This window comes from Eubalaena glacialis, chromosome 1 (assembly GCF_028564815.1).
Source record: "Eubalaena glacialis isolate mEubGla1 chromosome 1, mEubGla1.1.hap2.+ XY, whole genome shotgun sequence".
Taxonomy (NCBI): Eukaryota; Metazoa; Chordata; class Mammalia; order Artiodactyla; family Balaenidae; genus Eubalaena; species Eubalaena glacialis.
Window position 1 is genome coordinate 226,755,604 of NC_083716.1, and position 17,995 is coordinate 226,773,598.

Below are 17,995 nucleotides of genomic sequence, written 5' to 3' on the forward strand. Positions count from 1 at the left end.
TCAAATTTATCTCAATTCTGGACAATTTGTACTTAGAAATACAAAGTTTGATCTACATTTACCTTCTGAATATCTCAAAAGCATGTCTTGGTGCTGGTGGGATGTTGCACTTTGGTGTGGCTGACTGAGTGGGCCAATAACCTGTTGTGAGCACCCGAACTGTGAGATCAACACCACCTAAAGATACCTGTGGAAAAGAGAAAAAAATGTTCCCCCCTAATTAGCTAGGATGTTATCTGTTCCGTACAGACACTGTGTTAGAGTAATCAAAGTAGTTATCTCCATATCCAACATCCAGCAAATAAAACACATCTTCTTAAAAGTTACACTCATCCAATGTTTTCCTAATTTTAACTATCCTGGCACATTTATAATTACTGCTTAAGATGCTGACTTTACAATACTGATCAAAGTTCCTAGCATATGAACAAAGTCTTACTGGTGTCATTGAAAAGTACAGAGTTTTTGGCCCTCAAGATGTTTTTCAGATAAAATGTCAAGGGGCCATATCAGTATCATTTTAGGGAAAATTCTAGAATATTATTCTAGAATTTTCATCTCAGCTTTTAAACATTCTTACCATCTTAACACAGAAACAACACATTTCTAATATCCCAGTCACATTTCGACTATATTGACCAAAACTTCCATGTTTTCACATGTAGCTCACATTCTAACAACCTCTGCACAGGACACTAGATCCAGTTCTACACAACAGGTGCTCTATAAGCATTTGCATAATGTTTGACTACCTCTACAAAATATATGCTAGCATTACCATCACAATTAGATATTTTTTCTTTTTAAATAAATTACAATTTTAAGAAAACAAAAATAAAACACATCAACAGAAATTCTAAAGGGGGGAATATTATCTTTATTAACATTCACAGCTTGTTTTAAACCATTATTCCATTTTTATGTAACCTGGATGATTTAGTGATAGAAATTCTTTAAAGAGAAAAACGAGTTTATAAATATCAAGAAGTATTCCACACTCAGATTTCTTCATAAATATCTAATAAATGATTTACTCTATTTTAAAGAAATTGAATCTAGAAATCTTACATGACACATAGGAGAGATGATCACTGCAGAGACTCTTAGATGATGAACGGAGAAGGGCTGAGAACTGTTTGTACACTTGTAATTGGGAAGGGGGTCACAACTTGGTTCAATCCACCCAAGACAATGAAGTCTTTCATCTCTTTTCCCGTATCTCCACATGTCTTGCTCCCTAACCTTCAAATCTTTCCTCAAAATGTCATTTTTTAAAGGAGGCCTTCCTCGACCACTCTTCCTTGCTACAAATTTCCTCTATATCTCCTATCACCAGCTAAGGTGCTATGTAATTACTTATCTTGTTGATCATCTGTCTCCCAGATTGGAAAGTAAGCTCCATCATGGCAGGGATTTTTGTCTATTCTCTGCTGTATAACCAGTGCCTAGATCAACGCTTGGCACAGAAACAGTGAGTTATTTGCTAAATTAAAAAAAGAAAAAGAGGGCTTCCCTGGTGGCGCAGTGGTTAAGAATCCGCCTGCCAATGCAGGGGACACGGGTTCGAGCCCTGGCCCGGGAAGATACCACATGCTGCAGAGCAACTAAGCCCGTGCGCCACAACTACTGAGCCTGCGCTCTAGAGCCCGCGTGCCTAGAGCCTGTGCTCCGCAAGAAGAGAAGCCACCGCAATGAGAAGCCCACGCACCGCAACGCCAGAGTAGCCCCCTGCTCAGCGCAACTAGAGAAAGCCCGCGCACAGCAACGAAGACCCAATGCAGCCAAAAATAAATAAATAAAATAAATAAATTTATTAAAAAGAAAAAAAGGAAAAAGAAAAAGAAAGAACCTCAAGGAACTATTACTCTAATGGTTTGGACCTTTTCTTTCTAAATCTCTTAGTAATATTTTCAAGCCACTCAGCTTATTTTCCAAGATAGCACATGACAGGGACAAGTACACAGAAACAAAGGTACCAGAAAAGTCTGTCTGGATATGATATGATTTGCTGATATAAATAAACAGAAATATGATAGCAAGGTGGTTTTCCTGTTCCTATCCCCATTAAAAAAGTACAACACAGGAAAAAATGCACAAACACTTAAATTTCCCTCAGCATAATAAATACGACTTGTCTAAATAAAATATACCACAAGTATTTAGAATTTTAAGAAAAGTACTTGTTAATGACTTCTAAAAGTAAATAGAAGAGTCATTCTCTTGGTATATTTAAACAGGCCAAGAACCTTTAAGAAAGTTACAGAGAATTATCTGAGGATTGATGATGTTTTAAAAGGGTTCCAAGATTTCAGAAAGTTCAAGATTTGTTTTGATTACTCTGTCACTTTTCATCAAATCTTTCTAATGAAGATTAAGGCTTAGGAGACGTAAAGCTTAAGATGCTTAGTTTAAACAATTACAAAATAGCCAATAATTGCATGCAAATAACGGCCTTACAAAGTGAAAGCTGCAAACAGATTAGCAGATATATAACTCTGAGCATCTTGATAAGTACTCTACTTACTGGGTTAACAAATTATGAAACAATTATTCCACCATAAAGTGCAGGATATATCTGAATAATCAAAATCAAAGAACAGAAAATGCACAAACTTCATAACAATAGAAAATAACAAAAGCAAACAATCTGATGAAATTATCACGTTGAACAATCATTCCCTCTTTTTTAAATGAAACAAGTGCAAGAGAGTGGTCGAGAGTAAATAAAGACCGTAATTTTCTTATCAAAAGGCCTTCAACTACCACAGATAAGGTAATTAGACAGCTAAAAAAATAGTAAGGGTTTTGGACCCATCCAGGAATATTCCTTTACATGGTTTCAATACAGCATTCATTCAGACCAGCTTATCTCCTCATAGCTCTTAATATGTGTAACATTAGTGGAAGAAAAACAAAAAAACCAAAAAAACAAAAAATGTACCATATGAAAATATGATTTTATCAATGCATTAGACAGAATGAAGCACAAATCTCTGAACAATCTAAAAAAGAAAAACATCTAGGATAATCACATTATTCAGTCCCTGCCCACTCAAATTTCTATTTATCACAGTCTCTCTTTCCTGCTCTCAGCCTTTCTCCACTGTAAACATCCGAGGCAAATCACACAACTATTTTTAACAAAGAGGAAACAGAAGTCCCTCTGAGTCAGAATGTCTTAATATATATAAATGTCCATTTCTACAGAATTGGGTATTTTCACATATTTTGTTTGTGATGAGACTATGGGACCAGCAGAAGTGATAATCTCATATTTAAATATCAAAGAAAAGACCTCCAATTTTTTTTTTAATGGTTGTGACATGTCTTAATTATGAAGCAGTATATGGTCAGTTGAGAGAGAAAACTTTAAAGAAAAAATGTGGAGTTCTCTAAAGTTAAAGTTACAGTTGAAAAACAGTTAAAAAAAAAAAAGAAGAGAAGGGAAAATTCTGAACTTCATTAAACCCCACTGAATCGTCACAAAACCCCACTGGACTCCAAGGCCATATAAGTTGCAGCTTACTGCCTTCTGGGAATCACAATACAAAACCACATTTACAACACACTAGCATCAGCGTTTTTATACTCAGTTCACCCTCCACCGACCCTGAGGATGTCAGGCCCATTTATCCTGACATTTCAGATGAGTAAGAATACTGACGTACAGGAAAATCAGGTAGCAATTCTAAGATAGCACCATCCTGGGGTAAAGTAAAAGGAAGAGTATTAAAACTCAGTAAGCTTCCCTAAGCCTGGTATTCTTTCCCTAACCTAAAAATGGTTATAACAGCAGAATCACTATTTATTAAATTTTCAGTACATTCCTTCAAGTGGGGAAGATAAACTAAGTTTTATAAGAATAAGAAAAAATATTTTAAGATTAATAGTTAGAAAAAGAGGTTATATGGGAGAAATAATTTTTAAAGCACTCACAGACAATACATACGTTGTCACTAATGGCATTTAAAGAAATGACATGGGGTGGGGGGAAGGATAAATTGGGAGACTGGGATTGACATATACACACTACTATATATAAAATAGATAACTAATAAGAACCTGCTGCATAGCACAGGGAACTCTACTCAATACTCTGTAATGGCCTATATGGGAAAAGAATCTAAAAAAAAAGAGTGGATATATGGTATGTACAACTGATTCACTTTGCTGTACACCTGAAACTAATACAACATTGTAAATCAACTATACTCCAATAAAAGTTTAAAAAAAAAATAAAATAAAGAAATAACACCAGCAATTCAGTTATCTGAATGGATGAAAATGCCCATTACAAAAGACTTTACATAAACACATTTATATAAGTAGAAATTAATGAAGAATCCTACCCCAGTTGCCTGTAGATGTTGCCTGAACTCATCCATAGTTGTGTTTGAGATGCTCATATCCCTAAACATTCCTTCCAGTTTTGATGTGAATTGACATCCACATTCAGTCTGTGGAAGAAAAACAAATATACACAAATCAATGATGGATTTTACTATTAGAAAATGTACAAACAAACTCTTCCATGTTACTGTCATCCTTCCTAAATCTTTCCAATAGTTGTTCTATGTCTGTGGATACCAACTTCAGTGTGATTAAGATTAATCCAAGAATTTTATTTTAAAATGCAAATTCCCAGACTCTCTCTGAGATTCCCATAAACCTCACTGAAGGTAGTGCTCAGAACTCCTATGTTTTCAACAAGAAACACCCGTATCAGGTGATATGGGTACAGGTAGTCTGTGGACCACACTTTGTGAAAAAGAACTATATGATGATATTCCCTTTATTGTTTCCCTTGTACTAATCCTGCCCCAGATCTCCATGAATGAATGTATTTGCCACATCAAGAGAAATTCCAGCACACTGTGAATGTCCCAGAACTTGAACAAATCTAAGTACAGCCTGCTCAAAAAAAAAAAAATCTAGTTTTATTAATTCATAGAAATAAGTATTTTAAATCAATTAAGTATTTTCCAGTCACATGTTGCTTGTGTTCAATTATGTGATAATCATTAGTTAGGTACACTCCATTCCATCTTAAATACACCTTACCTTTAACTTAGAAATCATATTTTTTTCAGAGTCATCAGAAACACTTTTATTTGTGAGAAGTCTCCTTGCCAAGTGTTGTTTATAATAACGTTCAAATACATCTTTTTCTTGCATAAACCTAAAAAGGACCATTGCCTTATCCAATATTGTTTCTACTTCTTGTTCTGTTAGCTGCAAACCATTGAAAAGACAATTTAACAATTACACAATTTTAGTTCTACAAAAACAGCATCACAGTTCATCGATAGTTTAAAAACACTGATAACAAACATAAACATCTGGTTGAGATATGTCAGAAGGAGGGATCTAGTGCGAGAAAGTGCCTCCTACTTCATCTAGTAGCACGACTCTTAAATCCTCATCTAGTGCAGCATTAATCAGGGGCTGGAATGGAGTTCAGTGGGCTACCTCTGAAAGGGAGGCATGAAGTGATACATGGCTGGATTAAAGGATGACTGAGAACAGAAGAAATGAAATTTTAATCACATAAAAGAATTTTACCATGCCCTTGCATAGTATCTAGGCAGAAACTTACATGGCCAAAAGACAAGATATTTTTATATAAGTTCAGTCAAAATCTAAATTGTGCAACCAGAACGGTAATAGTTTGTTATAATTCCAAAAGTAAAAAGGCCTCTTGCCCCTAATCTTTTAAATAAGGGCAAGATGATACTGTGGCAGGTTGTATTAAGCTTATATTAAAAACTATGGTAGACTACTCAGCTGTGTCTTTTCTGTTTGGTGCCCTTAGTAATCTTCCTCTTATTTGTTTCTTTGTTATAGCTACCTATTTATTGCTTTGCCCTCCTGTCTCACAAATCCCAAGATGAAGTCAAGAAGACCAATTTATGTGTGATCACAATCTGCTTATTTTGATTTTCTGTGCTGTAGTGAGCTTCCAAGATCCCACATATATTATAAAGGTTTGAAACTGAGCTTCCATATATGCTTTCAAACTATTTTCTGATACCTATTCTAGTCTGTGCCTTCAAATTTTTGGCACTCAAGTATTGTTTGATACATAACCCCCAGAACCAGGTGACAGCAAGCAACATTCTATGTGCCACATGGATAGCTGTTTTCTAGTTCCTTATTATCTCTATAGCATATCTAACCCTCACAATCTCAAGTCTATGGATGTGCAGTTGTTTTTGATGCCAGTTACACCTTCAGTGAAATGTCAAAGTACTTTTTGTGACCATTTCAAATACTTGAAACAATCCTTTCAAATATCACAGTGCACATTTAAGCATAGAAAGAGGACTGTTTAATTTTATATCTATAAAATTCCTTAATTTTATATTTTATTTCCTAATTTTATATCTACAAATAAAACTTAATATATTTTCAAATGCATTAATACTTACCCCTTTGACTCCCTTTTTCAGCTTATCATCAATAAATAATGAGAGGTATTCAGGGGACCTGGAGTTGAGGTTGAGAAAATACTCAAAGTCACCCGCAATAGTTTGTTTAAAGAGCCGGTCGTTATTAAATGATTCCTGGAGGAAGCGATCAAACCTACTCTTCAGATCCAATAAGCCCTTCCAAATAAAAACAAAGAAACTTAGGATACATTATAATAACTTTTCTATAAACAATACATGTGTAACTACACACACTTAACTTTGCTGGTAATAAATGTGTGCATTCAGTGTTAAACTTACTGATTCTACATTGCTATTTTCAAGCCTGTATCTAAGCCTGTTAAAAATGTCAGTGGTGAGAGAAGTATTCTATCTTCCTTTTATGTATTATTCTATTAAAGATGAACCAAAGATTCTCCTCACTTTTTCTCCCCACCATCCTCTATCTTGACTGAATGGGTGAGCCTGAGAGAAAATTAGCTTTAAAAATACATAGAGAAAGCTTATTTATATTAAAATATGAAAAACTTGAGAGCATATTTGTTATACTGCTTGAAAGCAAAATATCTTGAACCAAAAAGTCACTAAAACACATTTATTTTTTCTTGAACAAACTAAGGTAGTATATGAACACTAAAGCATACAAAAAAGTAGAAAGAACTTTCATTCTTGAGACTATTTAAATAAAGACTTCTTCATCAGACAAGCTAATAAATGAAAAGAAGTGGCTGAGTTTGTATCCCTGATATAAATGTACATGCTTTCCAAAATTCTAAAATATTTAGGATAATTACACATATTAATTTACCATTGGAAAAATTAAGTGAGAAATACGTACTACATAGCTTTGTAAAAGTGACCTTTTTAGCACTTGTCAAAATTACTTTATGATAAAGAGAATCTTCTGTATTTACTTACCTGGATATAGTCAACGGGATTCTTTCCTTCTCCTTCCTCAGAAACAAGGGCTTTACCTTGTTCCCTCAAATAGGAACTCATACACTCACACATCGTTTTCAAACCATTTGGCACACGACTAAATAACTTGTACATGCAAGCAAGGTCTGCAATCAGAACGAACACACAAATTGGCTACATTAAAAATTAAGAAAAGAAATTTGAATCTCTGTTCATGCTGATTTGCGATACTTAAAGAAGGTTATTTCTCCACTATGATCATTTGCTGACCACATGAAAAACTATTAAAAAAAAAAAAAAAAAACCCCAGGAAAACAGGGGGAGAAAAGCTAGTTAATGGTTATTATTGCAATTTACAAAATACAGATGAGATACAGATGAGATACTTTAAAAGCATCAATAAAATGTCATAGCAAATTTTAGTTTACATGGAAGAGATGTCCAAACAGCATTATAAAGAGTCACAAAAAATGAAAACTGCAGTTTTGAGTTCCTACATAATTTAGCCTATATAATTCTAATCTAGAATCTAGTTAATACTGCAAAACAACTATCAAAAGGATAACTTTAACTGTGGTATAATTGGCAGTTAATGTAATAGGGAAGAAATTTAAAAACCAATTAAAGTCTTACAGATAATTTTTAAGTATATCTATCTCAAAAGTTCAAATGACAGCCATGACAACAAATAAAATTAAATATACTAGGACTTATTTCATTACACATCATGGTAAAATTCATGTGAAATTTACAGCATAAATTCCTATTCTTTAATATTTTCCTCAGAGCAATCTCTAATATTTCCCAGGTGTTGACCTAAGCCAATATGTATATTTTAAAAATTGGTTTATCTCACTACATTGTTTTTATTTAGAAGGAAAACTCTGGACTCTATTTTTTACAAGATTAAAATGTGGAGTTAAAATACTGCTTTTCGAAGATGTGGCACATATATACAATGGAATATTACTCAGCCATAAAAAGAAATGAAATGGAGGTATTTGTAATGAGGTGGATGGAGTTAGAGTCTGTCATACAGAGTGAAGTAAGTCAGAAAGAGAAAAAAAAATACAGTATGCTAACACATATATATGGAATCTAAGGAAAAAAAAAAAAAAGGCCATGAAGAACCTAGTGGCAAGACGGGAATAAAGACACAGACCTACTAGAGAATGGACTTGAGGATATGGGGAGGGGGAAGGGTGAGATGTGACAGGGTGAGAGAGTATCATGGACATATATACACTACCAAATGTACAATAGATAGCTAGTGGGAAGCAGCCGCATAGCACAGGGAGATCAGCTCGGTGCTTTGTGACCACCTAGAGGGGTGGGATGGGGAGGGTGGGAGGGAGGGAGATGCAAGAGGGAAGAGATATGGGAACATATGTATATGTATAACTGATTCACTTTGTTATAAAGCAGAAACCAACACACCATTGTAAAGCAATTATACTTCAATAAAGATGTTTAAAAAAAAATACTGCTTTTCCATACGTCTAATGTATCTTTGAAATAAGAATTTACTGGGAGGCTATAGTGTCAACTTTACAATGATATAAAAAGGCTTTATGATCGAGAACTTTTAAATATGGAGTTAGTACAGTTAGCAGTTTCTAGATCAGTGGCTGGAAAACTGTTTTCTGGAAAGCACCAGAGAGTAAATATTTTAAACTTGTGGACCATATGGTCTCTTTTGCAACTACTCGATTTTGCCATTGTAGCTATAAAGAAGCTGCAGATAATACATAAATGAATGGGCATGACTGTGCTCCAATAAAACTTGATTTATGGATACTGAGATCTAAAATTTATATAATTTTCATGTGTAATGAAATATTACTCTTTTGATTTTTTTTTTTTTTCAACTAAACTGATAGTGGGCCAGATTTGGCAGACAGGCTATAATTTGCCCACCCTGGTGTACATTTATAAGAGCAACTTAGATCCTAAAACTGAAGTTGTATGTATTTTAAAGATACCTGGACACAAGTTTTACAAAAAGGGCTTCAAAATTTGTTTCAATGACTTTCAAAAGCAAATTTCATTAAAAAGTGCTTTCATCAATAATATATGTCCAAAATAACAGCAAATCTTATAGTTTCTCACACTTGTATAAATTACAACCAAGTTTCCCATGTTAAAAACAAATATTACAAACACGACAATAATTTATGGACATATATACTACAGTAAACTTGGCATATCAAATACCTCTAACAAAATAGTTCCCAACTTTGTCTACTTTGTTCCTATGCTGTTACAGTTTTGCTTAGTCACATGTATATTTAACAGTATGTAAATTAATACAATTTCATTATATGTAATTCACTGTATATAAATGTATGGCTTAGTGGAGAATGTGAAAGAGAAAATGAAAAATATGCGTCATTCAAAACTTAAATATCATTATTTCTGTATACACTTCATAAAACAATAAAATGATACCACTCAAACTTAATTTCATAATGTTATCTGCATATAATTATCAATCCAACTCATCCTCCATTCATGGTGGGAAGAAACTGTTTTTCACTTTCTGATTTATGAGATATTTGGCTTCATAATGGTGAAGCTGTGTCTCTGACGTATTCTTGACATACTGCTCATGAGCAGGGCCTAGCATAATTAAAGATATTCTGCAATTAGGTTTCTAGTGGAAAGCCAGGAAAACTGAAGCCATGATTTTAAAATTTAATTTAGAATCACAGAAAGCTGCTTACTTGTGGAGAACATTAAGTACTAAATAGAAACTATGGTAAGTGGCTATTCTGATACTCCATTATTTATGCACTTACTAAGCACCTGCCATGTGTTAGATATACTTAATGCCTTTAACACAAGTCTCCATGCAGGTTACAGTTACAATTCAGGTATGCTCAACAACCACCCCATCAAACATTTCCTAGCCTCTAATCTCCAGGCCCATTTCATCTCCCCTCCTCAACAACCCCCACCCAAGGTGACTAAGAAAGCATTAACTCAATAACTAAACAGTACATTAGAAAATTGAGGGCTTCCCTGGTGGCACAGTGGTTAAGAATCCACCTGCCAATGCAGGGGACATGGGTTTGAGCCCTGGTCCGGGAAGATCCCACATGCCGTGGAGCAACTAAGGCCATGCGCCACAACTACTGAGCCTGAGCTCTAGAGCCCGTGAGCCACAACTACTGAGCCCGCGCGCCTAGAGCCTGTGTTCCGCAACAAGAGAAGCCACCACCATGAGAAGCCCACGCACCGCAACGAAGAGTAACCCCCACTCGTCGCAACTAGAGAAAGCCCACGCACAGCAACAAAGACCCAATGCAGCCAAAAATAAATAAATTTATTAAAAAAAAAAATCAAAAAAAAAAAAAAGGATAGATTCTCATTTTAAGTAAAGGAAAATGCTTTTCATAAAGTCCTATCTGCCAGGGATCATTATGATCAGGGTCATCAAACTATAGCCCATGGACCAACTACAGCCCGCTGCTTGTTTTTGTACAGCTCACAAACTAAGAATGGTTTTCACATTTTTAAATGTTTGAAAAATAAAAATCAAAGTTTTATAGGAACACAGTCAAGTTTAATTCGTTTGTGTTATTGCCTATGCCTACTTTCTCACTATTACAGCAGAGAAGAGTAGCTTACTGTCTGATCCAAACACCTAAAATATTTATTATCTGGCCTTTTACAAAAAAAGCTTGCCAATCCCTGACAGACCATAGGCATCCAGGAGTAGCTTATTTTAGAAAACATGACAAACATCCTTAAAAATCATTTTTGTTTTGCTTTTTGCTTTTATAAAAAAGGTTTACCAGAAGGGTCTTTTAAAAAGTAACTTTCTCTAGTTTAATAAAAACAACAAATTTACATACAACTTTTTAGGAACTTAGCACATATATAGAAATATAACCACTTGAAAACACAAGGCAAAGATTCCACTAGAGAAAGAATGGAACAATCTCTCTGCCTACCATCTTTGTTCTCCCTTCTCGTACATCCTCCTCTCTTTTAAATTATTAACTTAAAAAAAATTTTTTTCCATTCCCTACTTACGTCATGACCCAACAGGCAATATGTATTTATTTTATAAGAAATACATGGCTAAAATATTGCTAAGACTTCATCTAAGAGCACCAAATTTGTTTATTTTTTAATACTGTATCAGTGACTTACCCATAGTTTTAAAGAAAACCTTCAGAAATCAAGGAGGAGGACAACATGACTATTCTTTATAATTTCTCCTAGGGTACTTGTTACACAATAACATTTTAGGAAAATCAGGTAAATAGCCAAGAAGAGTAAATGTTACAGTTATCTCCAAAATGTTTACTTTTAAGCAATTCTCCTTTCTCCTCTTTCAGTCTATAACAAGAGTTCCCAAAACCAATCTACTAATTTATCTAAATATGTCAACATGGAAGACACATATTTTTGCATTTTTGGTACCCTTACCACAACTAACTCCCAAAGAAATGCTTACAAAAATTTTAAGATTGGAACTTCAGACTGTAAAAGAATCACAAAAACTACAGGAGAGTGTGTGGGAAAGAAGAGTCTAAACACCCTGGTATAGAAATATAAAGTACAGGAATAGGTGAGGAGATCATTGACCTCATCAATAATATTAATCTTCTTCTTTTTTTTTAAGCTCTTTTTTTTTCTCCTCTACTCTTTTTTTTTTTCCCCCCTTTGGTGCGCCGTGTGGCTTGTGGGATCTTAGTTCCCCAATGAGGGATCGAACCTGTGCCCCCTGCAGCCGAAGCACGGGGTGGGTCTTAACCACTGGACCGCCAGGGACGTCCCTAAACTTACCTTTTGGGTTAAGAAAAACAAAAAGTGAGGAGACTTAAGATGAAAGAAAAAAAAAGCCACTTGATTCACTAGGAATATCTAAAATCCTCATTAATATGTGTAAAGTAACAACAGTGATAAATTAATGACAAACACCACAACTTCTTGAAAACTGACATTCATAAACTACAATAGGAAAAAAAAAATACTGAGAACCTGGTAGAACAATAAGAATTTAATTATTTTTCAACTGCTAACACTTACCTTCTGTCTTTCCGTTTTTCAACATATGTACTAGCCCCGAATTCTCCATTTCTACTATAGTTTTCATGTGCTTGGAAATGAGTTCCCTCTCAACCACTTTTACAATTGGCTCTTCAGTTGATTTGTCAAGGCAGTGCATCACCCGTTCTATTTCTTCATTAATTCTAGCTTCTACTTTCTTTATATATACTGAAGCACTGTTTTCTGCTAAAAATTTCTGGCTTTCCATCTGCAAATAAGAAGCATGATTTTTTTTTAAAAAAACACAGAAGCAAAATGTGCTTCTGCTTTTAACTGGGTTTCTACAGTTTCTCATAAACCAAACTAAATATCCCAAGCACGATCAACATTTTATATACTGTCTTATTATATATTCATATAGTCCGAATTATACCCTTTAAAGCATTACTTACATAAGACTTAATTAATACATTATCCTTAAGCAGCGTTTTTCAGACGTTGCCAGTGTATTCCAAATAGCAGAAAAAGTAAGCACACGCCAGTGAAGATCAAAAGTATAGAATGAAGCATCTGACCCCAAGTGAGAGTGGGAAATTCTTCTTTGATTTGTTTTATTGTAAAATTATGCCTAAAAAGATTCATCATGTTTATCATACAGTTTTGCTGGCATACTGGTAGTTACTAAAGTCCTCCTGCCACCCCACTCCCGCTCTCAAAGGAATATATATAAAGTTTCAGAAATAGAGCTTTTGAGTAACTATTAATCTTGTCTTCTAACACCAGCCTTAGAGAAACTCCAGTAAATTTTAAATGTTGGCTCAATTGACTTCAATCTCATAGTAAAATTAACAAATATATCTAAGAATTACATAATAGAAGGTGTATTAATATAAATTATGTACAAAATTTAATAACATTTCCCATTCTCTTAATAAAAAGTAGTTTATACCAAATGTAAAATGGATAGCTAGTGGGAAGCTGCCGCATAGCACAGGGAGATCAGCTCGGTGCTCTGTGACCACCTAGAGGGGTGGGACAGGGAGGGTGGGAGGGAGGCTCAAGAGGGAGAGGATATGGGGATATATGTATACTTATAGCTGATTCACTTTGTTGTACAACAGAAACTAACACAACATTGTAAAGCAATTATACTCCAATAAAGATGTTTAAAAAAAAAAGCAGTTTAAAATAATCAAGTTTCTAAGGATAAACATTAACACACCAAACAAAAATCTTGGTGAGACCGTCACTTCCCTGTTAAAACTGTATTTTATATATACACACAGAGGTATACATATGCCACTGCAACACACTTTGGGATCCTGACAATAACCATCTACTGGTATTTCTATACTGTAATGAAGGTAATTAAAACAAATGCAAACGTCAAAAACGTTGCCAAAAATATCTAGAAGTAGTTGCTGAGTTACCAGAAAATAAAGCCTGTTTCCTACATTATAAAATTAATAGTTCATGAAGTATGGTCCAGGCTCACCAGTACAGGCCACACAAAGCTTCCTGATGGCTACAGGCTGATTTCTGAAAAGCGGCCTGGGGGTTACGCCAGTCCAAAGGACACCGAAACCCACCGAGTCTACTTCTATACTCATCCAATGGCTTCTACGAATGACGCATTGTAGAGCTATTGTAACGTTCTATTCATTTAGTTCTTTAAAAGGTTATTACTAAAGTTGACCAGTAAAGTCTACTTTAGCAACACTACAAAGCTCCTACTATAAATTGCTCGGATAGTTGAGACTTTCAGGAAGAATGTCTGATTATCATGACCTTATAAATATTGTCTTATCATTTGTCATAGTACTCAGTCATTGTTGTTATCATTTCATTACAAAATAGTACTGGTTTAGCTTTACTTTCAGCAACGTAGTTGATTTGGGGTTGTATATACTGCTGCAAAGTTTTATCAACTGTACTTACTGACTTTTAATTTCCTAATCAACAGCTTTTAAGACATATATATGCCTTATGGGATCATGCATATATCTATATTTATTTTACTAGTAACTTATATTACCAAAAAACCTGAATAGTGAAACTTCATTGGTGATGTACTGCCTGTGAATCTATGGTAAATAGTTAGTAACATATAAATATAATAAAATTTAAGGTTATTTCTAAGTTTATATGTTTTATACATATAATTTTTTAAAAATCACGTGTGTAAGTCCAACCTCTTCAACTTATTTTCAGAAAGTTCCTTCACTGGAATGTGAGACTGTGGGGTAGGTGTGCTGAAGGGTGTAATTTGCACCCTCTTCCCCAAAGGTCCTCAGTACAAAAAGGTCAAAATGCTTAAATTACTAACTATATTCGGTAATTTTAAGAACATCTTAAAAGAGTATTTATTTATATCTTCACTGATTACCTGAAAAAACTCTGCAGACATTTCCAAAAAAGGAGCCTCAAAATCTTCTTCATACACTGATCGTCCTTCGAGACCTAAAATCATTAACATCTGGCAAGCATTTCTTATTGCGCCTCTGTCAAAAGAAGTTAAACCACTTGATAATAAAAACACATTAAAGATTCATGTAAAAGATGCAGCGGAAGTAGCTAGAAAGACTTTCAGAGCAAGTTTTTTAACCAAAGTGACCAATATTCCATAAGCAACTAATTTATAACATAAGGATTTAGAGTAATTTTAACTGGAAAGCGTATCTTGACTGCACAGCTATTTATCTCAAGTTGTTCTCATGCTGTTGTAACTTAGGATTTTTGAAGAAAATATGTTTAAAATGACTAAATATTCCTGTGTACTTAAAAGCGCAAAAAGAATCAACAGGCTATTAGGAAGCAGGGAGGAGAGAGGGAGTCTACAGCACTCGACATGGGTACAACACACAGTTGCTCCTAGGCAATATAATTTTTTTGCACCAAATGGCTTTGGGGCAATCCTGACCAAGCACCAAAGATGAAATAAAAAGAACTTTACAAGTCTTCCTCTAACAGCTGCTTTGAATACAAAGAAGCAAAGAAAGCAGTCTTGCATGTTTCAAGCCACTCTGGCTGCAGTGTCACAAAAATGGCACTGCAACAATGTTTGGGGGGGCGGAATATGACTTAACAAAAGGGGTACAAGAGTTCTTAGTCATTTTAGACTATGTTCAACACTTTTTTCTTCAAAGACCTTAAAAATAAATGCTAGCCAAAAGCCCTTTTACAGAAGAAAAAAAAATATTATCAAATAGCAAAAAAAAAAAAAAAAAAGGCCAGCATAAAAAAAAATATATAAAAAATCAAAAAGAAGACTAATGGCCGATTTGCTTTTTAAAAGTATATTAAATAAAAGCTTAGGATGGTTTCTTCTAAAAATAAATGTGTGCTTTTTAGTTACAATCTAGCTAACTTTGTTAACTGTGATATAAGGTTTTTGAGTATTTTCATAATATGCTGGACAATCAAACTTTAATTTACTTTAATAAAATTAAGACAGTGAAATCGGTTCTCAAGATATAACCACTAAAAACCAAAACCCAAAGAATAAAAAGATTATTATACCGGTCTACAACTTCTCCTTTCCGCTCTCTGGCAATCATATCCAACAACGTTTGTCGTAGGTGATCCCTAATACACCCGTAACGTACAACTTGATCTCGAAAAATAATTAATCCCAAATTGTAGACATTCTCCACATTATTTTGTTGTACGTACACACGGTCCTGCAGTTAAAACAAAATCATAATATAAACATTAGTACAACTCTTGTGAACATAAAAATAATCCTTTTGAGTTACAATAATAAAGGAAATAAAATTCCAAAAGTGGTCAATTTTTCAGGTGAGAAACACTTCAAGCAACATGGAATTTTCTAGTACCTCCCAAGTTATATAAAAGTTATATATAGTAAGTCCTTACAATTTACAATTGCTACTGAAACAAACAACGGCTATAGGCAGGTTGCCCATTACCCTAAGAAAAAAGGAGGAAAAAAGCAAGCACCCCACCCAGGGAGAGAGGCAAGTCAGCAGAAAGCAGAGGAGAAAGGTAGACAGCAAGGCAGGCAGAACTTCCTTTCTCCTCAAAGCCATACCATGCACAAATATGGTTCTTATTTTCTTAAATACTGTACCTGAAGATCATATTCTTTAAGTAAAATTGAGAGCTGAATGAAATACAGATGCATGTGACTTAAGCTGACTGTTTACTGGTAAATGTTAAAAGGTTCTAATGCTTATAATAGAGCAGCATTCAGTATTACATAATTAAAACACCCCTAGCTACTGTCATTTCAGGTTATTTACTGGTAGTCATCTAACTTTCAAGTTCTTACCAACATGATTACTGGTGTCTCACTTAATAGAGTACAGATAATCCAGAATTATTGGCCATAAAAGTCCTATTTTGTGAAATATTTTAAAATCTGTATTTACACCAAAATACACTGAAATAAAACTACTGTTCTTAATTCACAAAAGGATTAGTAACAGAATTCCTTTCTGTTCTTAACCAGGATCTCTCCGGGCTTTGGCGGGTCTGTGAACTTCCCAAAATTTTTAAATTATTGTGTGTTTGTTCATACATAAGTATTTTGGAAAGAGTCCGTAGCTTTCACCAGATTCTTAAAGGCATTTGTAATCCAAAAACAGTAAGACTCACTGCAAACTGTGATCCCTGAACTGTTAAAGGAACACTGTTAATACAAGCAACACCGAATACAAGGTAAACATGAACAGAAGTTCTACCATATTAGTATTAAATGGTCTTGATCACCTTTCTAGCCAATTTTTACTAAATTCTCCATGAGTAGCACTCTCTTCACAGACACTATCCTCCAACTTTCATTCATCTCACACAATGGTACATACCTAATGGCTACAAGGAAAGCTGCTCTTTTATTAGCATTGTTGGTGCTCACTTTCTCCATTTTATATCACATTTTTCAAATCCTGACAGCAACTTCAGTTAAGTTCAAAATTTTCATTGATGACTTCTTCAATAAATTCTTGAATTTCACACTTCTTTCCTCAAGATCGTAAATTCTGAGTTTTGCCCTGGCCGCATCCCTCCTCCTTTTCGATGGCCTCACTGTTTTCTATGTACTGAAGCTACTCTTCACTCTCATGACCTTCAGGTCCAACACTCCCCACCCTCCACTACCATCCTGATTCTGGCTTACTTTTCAGCATAAAACAAAACACATTCAATAAAAACTGGCATAAATCTAATAATTTATAAAGCAATGAGAAAATAATCACTCCAATTATTGAGTAAATTATTTATAAATTTGATTTTTACAATTTTGATAATAAATTTCTATGGTACAGATTCTGTACCAAATACAGAATCACTCTTACCCAATGCAATCAAAACCAGTAACTAGCTAGCTAAAGTGGTAAAAGAGGAAAACTATTAAACATACACACACACACACCACACCAGCACCTTAAACATTTTAATTTAAAACATATAAGCATTCACTGAGATAAAGACTTTCTCTTTGAACATGAGTCCTGTGATTAGAAGTCAACGCTGTCTTTCTCACATATACCCATACATCATAAATTTCTAGCCTGTCTACTTTCAGTTTCATTAAGATGGCTAATGACCAGAGACAACTGTGAAGCAATGTAAAAGGCCTTCTAGATTTTTACAATTTCCACTCCAGTCTTTTAAATTACCAAATTACC

The 17,995-nt window shown here is 34.4% G+C and overlaps 1 protein-coding gene across 2 annotated transcripts in view; it reads right to left on the reverse strand.

The window, feature by feature from the left end:
• The window catches only part of CUL3 (cullin 3), a 97,895-nt gene that overhangs the window by 23,735 nt on the left and 56,165 nt on the right, over positions 1-17,995 (reverse strand). For both annotated transcript variants that reach the window (XM_061187955.1, XM_061187947.1), the window contains 8 exons: positions 15,867-16,027; positions 14,734-14,848; positions 12,387-12,615; positions 7,347-7,492; positions 6,429-6,605; positions 5,062-5,232; positions 4,350-4,457; positions 63-187 (listed from right to left, as the gene is read on the reverse strand). In XM_061187955.1, coding sequence (XP_061043938.1) covers positions 63-187; positions 4,350-4,457; positions 5,062-5,232; positions 6,429-6,605; positions 7,347-7,492; positions 12,387-12,615; positions 14,734-14,848; positions 15,867-16,027 — 1,232 coding nt within the window. The remainder of the gene's footprint in view (positions 1-62; positions 188-4,349; positions 4,458-5,061; positions 5,233-6,428; positions 6,606-7,346; positions 7,493-12,386; positions 12,616-14,733; positions 14,849-15,866; positions 16,028-17,995) is intronic.